Genomic DNA, 9721 nt, shown 5'->3' on the forward strand with positions numbered 1-9721 from the left:
CATTCTGAAAATCAGTCTGGAGGTTCCTCAGAAAATTGGACATTGAACTACCTGAGGATCCAGCTATACCTGTCTTGGGCATATACCCAAAAGATGCCCCAACATATAAAAAAGACACGTGCTCCACTATGTTCATAGCAGCCTTATTTATAATAGCCAGAAGCTGGAAAGAACCCAGATGCCCTTCAACAGAGGAATGTATACAGAAAATGTGATACATCTACACAATGGAATATTTCTCAGCTATCAAAAACAATGCCTTTATGAAATTCATAGGCAAATGGTTGGAACTGGAAAGTATCATCCTGAGTGAGGTAACCCAATCACTGAAAAACACACATGGTATGCACTCATTGATAAGTGGCTATTAGCCCAAATGCTTGAATTACCCTAGATGCCTAGAACACATGAAACTCAAGACGGATGATCAAAATGTGAATGCTTCACTCCTTCTTTAAAAGGAGGAACAAGAATACCCTTGGCAGGGAATAGGGAGGCAAAGTTTAGGACAGAGGCAGAAGGAACACCCATTCAGAGCCTGCCCCACATGTGGCCCATACATATATAGCCACCCAATTAGACAAGATGGATGAAGCAAAGAAGTGCAGGCGAAAAGGGAGCGATGTAGATCTCCTGAGAGACACAGCCAGAATACAGCAAATACAGAGGCGAATGCCAGCAGCAAACCACTGAACTGAGAATAGGACCCCCACGTTGAAGGAATCAGAGAAAAGAACTGGAAGAGCTTGAAGGGGGTTCGAGACCCCATATGAACAACAATGCCAAGCAAACAGAGCTTCCAGGGACTAACCCACTACCTAAAGACTATACATGGACTGACCCTGGACTCTGACCTCATAGGTAGCAATGAATATCCTAGTAAGATCACCAGTGGAAGGGGAAGCCCTTGGTCCTGCTAAGACTGAACCCCCAGTGAACGTGATTGTTGGGGGGAGGGCGGCAATGGGGGGAGGATAGGGAGAGGAACACCCATTAAGAAGGGGAGGGGCAGAGGTTAGGGTGATGTTGGCCCGGAAACTGGGAAATGGAATAACACTCGAAATGTTAATAAGAAATACTCAAGTTATTTAAAAAAAAAGAAGAAGAAGAAAAGAAATAGAAACCCAGTCAGAGCTGAAAGCCAGTCTCCAGGAGTTCTGACATACCTGAGAGCAAAGGTAAGACTACCATTTCTGCTCCACGGGACCCGCCTGAAGTCCTCAGGACTCAGGAACCTAGGAGCAGTCTGGGACAGGATCCTTGCCTGCTTCCGAAGCTGACCCTGTGACACAGCTCTCCGTACCCAGATCCCCCTGGGAGAAAGCCAGTCTTCAGGAGTTCTGACACACAGGATTGCAGGAGGGTCAAGCTGCTGTCAGAGACAGCAAGACAAGCAACCACAAGAAACTGTAAGACTTGAAAAGCAACCCCCACCAGACCTACTTTTTTTTTTTTTTTTTTTGCTTCTTTTTTTCGGAGCTGGGGACCGAACCCAGGGCCTTGCGCTTCCTAGGCAAGCGCTCTACCACTGAGCTAAATCCCCAACCCCCAGACCTACTTTTTTGATGTCCCAGTCACAGAGACACAGAGACGGAGATCGATGCAATAAGCAAGAGGTTTAATAATCCAGTGCACTAGGGTGACCCTGTAATTGGGACTGAGGCGACCCCGAAGAACAAAGGCCCACGCTCTTTATACTTTTTCAGGGTATAGGCTTTAGGTTACAGCATGAGTTGGGTATTTCTCATTGGCAGGGCTTATTACCTTTTGAATTCATTGGCCGCCTATTGTCCTTTGAATTCATTGGAGGCCCTAGGTGGGAAGACATCTCTGGTACTGGGGGGTGTGTGTGTGTGTGTGTGTGTGTGTGTGTGTGTGTGTGTAGGTTCCCACCCTTACTGTGGTTAGGACACTTCCTGAATAGGGTATTTACTCAGCAAATTCTTGTGAAACTCCCTGGCCTCAGGCTTATAGGGAAGTCCTAGTCACCTGATGTTTCCCTAAGGCGGCTTTTATCCTTAAAGTTTGAAACTCACACAACAACCAGATGGCAAGAGGCAAGCACAGGAACCTAAGCAACAGAATCCAAGACTACTTGGCATCATCAGAGCCCAGTTCTCCCACCAAAGCAGATACTGGATATCCAAACACACCAGAAAAGCAAGATTTGGATTAAATTTCACATTTTATGATGATGATAAAGGACTTAAAGAAGGACATAAATAACTCCCTTAAAGAAATACAGGATGACACATGTAAACAAGTAGAAGCCCTTAAAAAGGAAACACAAAAATCCCTTAAAGAATTACAGGAAAACACAAACAGGTGAAGGAATTGACCAAAACCACCCAGGATCTAAAAATGGAAATAGAAACAATAAAGAAATCACAAAAGGAGACAACCCTGGAGATAGAAAAGCCTAGGGAAGGGATCAGGAGTCATAGATGCAAGTATCACCAACAGAATACAAGAGATAGAAGAGAGAATCTCAGGTGTAAAAGATACCATAGAAAACATTGACACAACCATCAAAGAAAAGTAAAACGACAAGAAGATCAAACCTAAGGATAATATGTATAGAAGAGCATGAAGTCTCTTAAAGGGCCAGTAAATATCTTTAACAAAATTATACAAAAAGAAAAAAAAAAACTTCCCTAACCTTAAATAGATGCCCATAAACATACAAGAAACCTATAGAACTCAAAATACATTGGACCAGGAAAGAAATTCCTCCCATCACATAATAGTCAAAACACCAAATGCAGAAAACAAAGAAAGAATATTAAAAACAATAAGGGGAAAAGGTCAAGTAACATATAAAGACAGACCTATCAGAATTACATCAACCTTCTCACCAGAAAATATGAAAGCCAGAAGATCCTGGGCAGATGACACAGAGACCCTAAGAGAACACAAATGCCAGCCCAGGCTACTATATCCAGCAAAACTCTCAATTAACATAGATGGAGAAACCAAGATATTCCATGACAAAACCAAATTTACAAAAATATCTTTCTACAAATTCAGCCTTACAAAGGATAGTAGATGGAAAATGAGAGAGAGAGAGAGAGAGAGAGAGAGAGAGAGAGAGACAGAGAGACAGAGAGACAGAGAGACAGAGAGACAGAGAGAAACTAAACCCTAGAAAAAGCGAGAAAGCAATCTAATTTTAACCAACCCAAAAGAAGAGATCCACACAAACATAATTCCACCTCAATGGACTCAATTCCCCAGTAAAAAGACACAGATTAACAAACTGGATATGTAAAGAGGACCCAGCAGTTTGCTGCATACAGGAAACACACCTCAGTGTCAAAGACAGACGCTACCTCAGAGTAAAAGGCTGGAAAACAATTTTCCAAGAAAATGGTCCCGAGAAACAAGCTGGAGTAGCCATTCTAATATGGAATAAAATCGACTTTCAACCAAAAGCTATCAAAAAAGATAAGAAAGAAAACTTAATATTCATCAAAGGAAAAATCCACCAAGATGAACTCTCATCCTGAATATCTATGCTTCAAACGCAATGGCACCTACATTCATAAAAGAAACCTTTAAAAAGAAACATTTGTAAAAGAAGCTCAAAGCACACACTGCACCTCACACTATAGTGGGAGACTTCAACATCCTAATCTCAGCAAAGGACAGATCACAGAAACAGAAACAAAATAGAGACATAGAGAAACTAACAGAAGTTATGGACCAAATGGATTTAACAAATATTTATAGAACATTTCAACCTAAAACAAAAGAATATACCTTCCTCTCAGTACCTCATGGTTCCTTCTCCAAAATTGTCCATATAATCGGTCACAAAACAGGCTTCAACAGATACAGGAAAATAGAAATAATCCCGTGTGTCCTATCAGATCACCACAAACTACAGCTGATTGTCAATAAAAACAAAAACGACAGAAAGCCCACATTCACATGAAAGTTGAACAATGCTCTACTAAATGATAACTTGGTCAAGGAAGAAATAAAGAATTTAAAGAAGTTTTAGAATTTAATGAAAATGAAGGCACAACATACCCAAATACATGGGACATAATGAAAGCAGTGCTAAGAAGAAAATTCATAGTTCTGAATGCCTGCAAAAAGAAACTGGAGAGAGCATATATCAGCAGCTTGACACCTAAAAGCTATAGAACAAAAATAAGCAAATTCACCTAAGAGGAGTAGGGGGCAGGAAATAATCAAACTCAGAGCTGAAATCAACCAAGTAGAAACAAAGAGAACTATACAAAGAATCAACAGAACCAAAAGCCGGTTCTTTGAGAAAATCAACAATATAAGTAAATCCTTAGCCAGACTAACCAGAGAGCACAGAGAGGGTATCCAAATTAGCAAAATCAGAAATGAAAAGGAAGACATAACAGCAGAATCTGAGGAAATTAAAAAACCGTCAGATCCTACTACAAAAGCCTACATTCAACAAAACTGGAAAACCTGGATGAAATGGACAAATTTCTAGACAGATACCAGGAACCAAAGTTAAATCAGGATCAGATAAACCATCTAAACAACCTAAAGAAATAGAAGCAGTTATTAAAAGTCTCTCAACCAAAAAACAAAGCCCAGGACCAGATGGGTTCAGTGCAGAATTCTATCAGACCTTCATAGAAGACCTCATACCAATACTGTTCAAATTACTCCACAAAGTAGAAACAGATGGAACGCTACCCAATTCCTTCTATGTAAGCCACAATTACGCTTACACCTAAACCACACAAAGACCCAGAAAAGAAAGAGAACTTCAGACCAATTTCCCTTATGAATATCGATGCAAAAATACACAATAAAAAAACCAAACCCAAGAACACTTCAAAACGATCAACTACCATGATCAAGTAGGCTTCATCCCAGGGATGCAGGATTGGTTCAATGTATGGAAATCCATTGGCATAATCCACTATATACACAAACTCAAAGAAAAAAAAAAAACACAGGATCATCTCATTAGATGCTGAGAAAGCATTTAACAAAATTCAACACCCCTTCATGTTAAAAGTCTTCGAAAGATCAGGAATTCAAAGCCCATACTGAAACACAATAAAAGCAATATACAGCAAACCAGTAGCCAACATCAAACTAAATGGAGAGGAACTTGAAGCAATCCCACTAAAATCTAGGGACTAGACAAGGCTGCCCACTCTCTCCCTACTTATTCAATACAGTCCTAGTCAGAGCAATCAGATAGCAAAAGGAGGTCAAAGGGATGCAAATTGGAAAGGAAGAAGTCAAAATATCACTATTTCAGATGATATGATAGTATACTTAAGTGACCCCAAACGTTCCACCAGAGAACTACTAAGCCTGATAATCAACTTCAGCAAAGTGGCTGCATATACAATTAACTCAAACAAATCAGTAGTCTTCCTCTACTCAAAGGATAAACAGGCTAAGAAAGAAATTGGGGAAATGACACCCTTCACAATAGTCACAAATAATGTAAAATACCTCGGTGTAACTCTAACCAAGCAAGTGAAAGATCTATATGACAAGAACTTCAAGTCTCTGAAGAAAGAAATTGAGGAAGATCTCAGAAGATGGAAAGATCTTCCATGCTCATGGATTGGCAGGATTAATATAGTAAAAATGGCCATCTTGCCAAAAGCCATCTACAGATTCAATGCAATCTCCATCAAAATTCCAACTCAATTCTTCAAAGAGTTAGGAAGAGCAATTTGCAAATTCATTTGGAATAACAAACATCCCAGGATAGCAAAAACTATCCTCAACAATAAAAGAACTTCTGGGGAATCACCATCCCTGACCTCAAGCTGTATTACAGAGCAATAGTGATTAAAACCATTTGGTATTGGTACAGAGACAGGCAGGTAGAACAATGCTATAGAATTGAAGACCAAGAAATGGACCCACACACCTATGGTTACTTGATCTTTGATAAGGGACCTAAACCATTCATCGGGGAAAAAAAGATAGCATTTTCAACATATGACTCTGGTTCAACTGGAGGTCAGCATGTAGAAGAATGCAAATTGGCCCTGTGCAAAGCTCAAGTACAAGTGAATCAGGGACCTCCATATAAAACCAGATACACTCAAACTAATCGAAGAAAAAGTGTGGAAGAACCTTGAACACATGGGCACTGGGGAAAACTTCTTGAACTGAACAGATCTTATGTTCTAAGATCAAGAATCAACAAATGGGACCTCTTAAAAGTGCAAAGCTTCTGTAAGGGAGAGGACACTGTCATTAGGACAAAACGGCAAACAGATTGGGAAAAGGTCTTTATCAATTCTACATCTGATAGAGGACTAATATCCAATATGTACAAAGAACTCAAGAAGTTAGACTCCAGAGAATCAAATAACCCTATTAAAAAATGGGGTACAGACCCAAACAAAGAATTCTCAACTGAGGAATTTCGAATGGCTGAGAAGCACGTAAAGAAATGTTCAATATCCTTAGTCATCAGAGAAATGCAAATCAAAACAACCCTGAGATTTCACCTCACACCAGTCAGAATGGCTAAGATCAAAAACTCAGGTGACAGTAGATGCTGGCAGGATGTGGAGAAAGAGGAACACTCCTCCATTGTTGGTGGGATTGCAGACTGGTACAACCATTCTGGAAATCAGTCTGAAGGTTCCTCAGAAAATTGGACATTGCACTACCTGAGGACCCAACTATACCTCTCTTGGGCACATACCCAAAAGATGCCCCAACATATAACAAAGACACATGCTCCACTATGTTCATAGCAGCCTTATTTATAATAGCCAGAAACTGGAAAGAACCCAGATGCCCTTCAACAGAGGAATGTATACAGAAAATATGGTACATCTACACAATGGAATACTACTCAGCTATCAAAAACAATGCCTTTATGAAATTCATAGGCAAATGGATGGAACTGGAAAGTATCATCCTGAGTGAGGTAACCCAATCACAGAAAAACACACATGGTATGCACTCATTGATAAGTGGATATTAGCCCAAACGCTCGGATTACCCAAGATACAATCCACAGACCACATAAAGCTCAAGAAGAACGACCAAGTGCAGATGCTTCAGTTCTTCTTAGAAGGGGGAACAAAAATATTCATAGGGGAAGATATGGAGACAAAGTTTGAAGCAGAGACTGAAGGGCCCATTCACATCCTGCCCTACCTAGGGTTCCAGCCCATATATATACAGCCACCAAACCCAGACAATATTGCTGATGCCAAGGTACATGCTGATAGGAGCCTGATATAGCTGTCTCCTGAGAGGCTCTGCCAGAGCATGACAAATACAGATGCAAACTGAGAACAGGGTCCCCATTGGAGGAGTTAGAGAAAGGATTGAAGGAGCTGAAGGGGTTTGCATTACCATAGGAAGAACAATACCAACCAACCTCCCTGGAGCTCCCAGTGACTAAACCACCATCCAAAGAGTACACATGGTCAGACCCATAGCTCCAGCTGCATATGTCATAGAGGATGGCCTTGTGGGCACCAATGGGAGGAGAAGGCCTTCGTCCCGCCAAGGCTGGACTCTCTCCCTCCAGTGTAGGGAAATGTTAGGACGGTGAGGTAGGAAGTGGTGGATGGGTGGGTGGGGAAACACCCTCATAGAAGAAGAGGGAGGGGGATGGCATAGGGGTTTATGGACGGGAAAATGGGAAAGGGGATAACATTTGAAATGTAAATAAAAAAATATCCAATAAAAAAACAGAAAGAAATAGCAACCCAAGCACCAGCACTTTGTGGTATCAGGAAAGCTAATAAAGGAGGGAACCTGGAAATGGAAGATCGCGTACATCATGCACTGTTATCAAAATTATCAGATGTTATTTTACAGTGGAGAAAAACCACAGTAGCAGTAGGAGAAATGCACTATAAAGGAAGGACAGAGAAAGGCAGGCACCTCTCACATCTGACATAGTGAAATGCTAGCTGATCATGAAACCCAGCAGTGACCAAAATGACCAGCAAAGGTGATAAACACATCCCAGGAAACTGTGTGCTCCTCTTGGGTTTTGGTTTTGGTTTTTTGTTTTGTTTTTTGTTTTGTTTTTATTCTGCACTCTTGGTTTCCACAAACTGGTACTGGTCTGTTTTTCTGCCCATATGAACTTCTCGAGACTCATTCCCTTCATGGGGTTGGGAGAGCCACTGAGCCATCCACACAGATTCCGTTTTCTTCCGTGCTCATTTCCTTCACAGAAAAGGCTGTCTCGATCCACCCAATGTGGTCGGAGAACACTTGGGTACCACTTTTCAAGGCATTCCTTACTGAACTGTAAAGTGGCTTCTTTAAACCTATTGTACAGAAATACTTCCAAACGCTAGAAAGAAAACTCTGCACTTGGAATCCAATCCACGAATCTCGAAAACCAAAAGGAACCTTAATGCAATGCACTGTAACAGGTGCACAGTACTTTTCCCTTAAAAAGTAAAGCACACCCATATGCAAATAAGCCGAAGTTGTATTAATATTATTGTTAAGGGAATAATACGTATTCGAAATTATATATTGTACAATATTTGTTCAATTACATACGCACATGGATTCAGGCAATGTGTTTAGATGTTGTACGGTGGAAATGCTTTCACTCATATCTTCTTAATATAATCTTTCACACAAGTTCTCCCTCTGTAGCCTAGGCTGACTGTGAACTCCCAGCAATCTCCTGCCTCATCCTCCCAAATTCTGAGATCACAGATTTGTGCTAACACACCTGGCCATTCACTTGTATTACTTCTTTACAACCAATATTATTACTCTTTACATATTTTAAGAAATCGAGTCTCGTCTCAATTGTCTTCTACCTATGTGAGCTGACTCTGGGGGAAGAGCTAGCTATTTCCCACTGATTCAGTCTCAAAAATCTAAAAGAAAATTTCCTCCAGTAAGCCGTCCTTTGTAATCTGGGATGGGCCACTTTAAAGATTACAGAGAGGCCTGGGGCAGAGCCTAGGCAGAACCACCGGCTGGGTCTTGATCAGGCACAGGGCGGCTTAAGGGATCGCGGTGCAGCGGGGTAGGACCGAGATAGGAGTGGGCGAGCGGAGGCCAACTGTGGGGTGCACGGGGAGCTGCGGGGTGCGGGCCCCGAGGCCCGGGTGCGTTGTACCTTCCCAGTGCAGCTCGCCTCCCGGCTCGCGCTGCAGGAACTTGTACCAGAACGTGTCAATGCGGCCCGGCTCCGCCCCATCGGCCGCCTCCTCCTCCGGAGCCAGCTCCACCTCAGCGAGCCACAGGCCCGGCTCCTGCAATGCCAGCGCGGCCGCGCCCGCCGCGGTACCCGCCGGCCTGAGACGCACGGCGCCGCGCGGCTCCCAGCGCCCCAACTCGGGCCGCGATCCTGCGAGCAGCAGCTCCAGCCGAGTGCCGGCCACCGCGGGCGGCACCACCACGCCGAAGCGGAAGAGCATGGCGGTGACTCGAGTCCTGGGAACCTGGCGAGCGGCGGCGACGCGAGCTGCGGGACCGCGCGGACACGTGCGGCGCCGCGTGTTTGTGGCCTGGTCACGCGGCCGCGGGTTTTAAGTTCCCAGGAGCCCCGGAGCTGCAGCCGTGGGAGGCGGGCATTCGGGGCTCGCCAGAGGCTGGGACCCACACTGGAGCTAGGAGAGAGGAAGGTGACACCCCGACATTGACCAGTCGTCTTTCCAAAAATCTGAAATCTCTTGTACTAAGTCAGGAAGGAAGAAAGAGCGTGTAGCCTGAGCCCCCAGCCTTAGTGAGGTTGGCGATGATCCCGGATTTA

At 43.1% G+C, this 9721-nt stretch overlaps 1 protein-coding gene across 1 annotated transcript in view; it reads right to left on the bottom strand.

The window, feature by feature from the left end:
- Window positions 1–9409, bottom strand: part of Epm2a (EPM2A glucan phosphatase, laforin) — a 113453-nt gene extending 104044 nt beyond the window's left edge. The window contains exon 1 of the mRNA XM_032894979.1: window positions 9086–9409. Coding sequence (XP_032750870.1) covers window positions 9086–9386 — 301 coding nt within the window. The 5' untranslated portion in view covers window positions 9387–9409. The remainder of the gene's footprint in view (window positions 1–9085) is intronic.
- Between the last annotated feature and the right edge of the window lie 312 nt (window positions 9410–9721).

This window comes from Rattus rattus, chromosome 2, assembly GCF_011064425.1.
Source record: "Rattus rattus isolate New Zealand chromosome 2, Rrattus_CSIRO_v1, whole genome shotgun sequence".
NCBI lineage: Eukaryota > Metazoa > Chordata > Mammalia > Rodentia > Muridae > Rattus > Rattus rattus.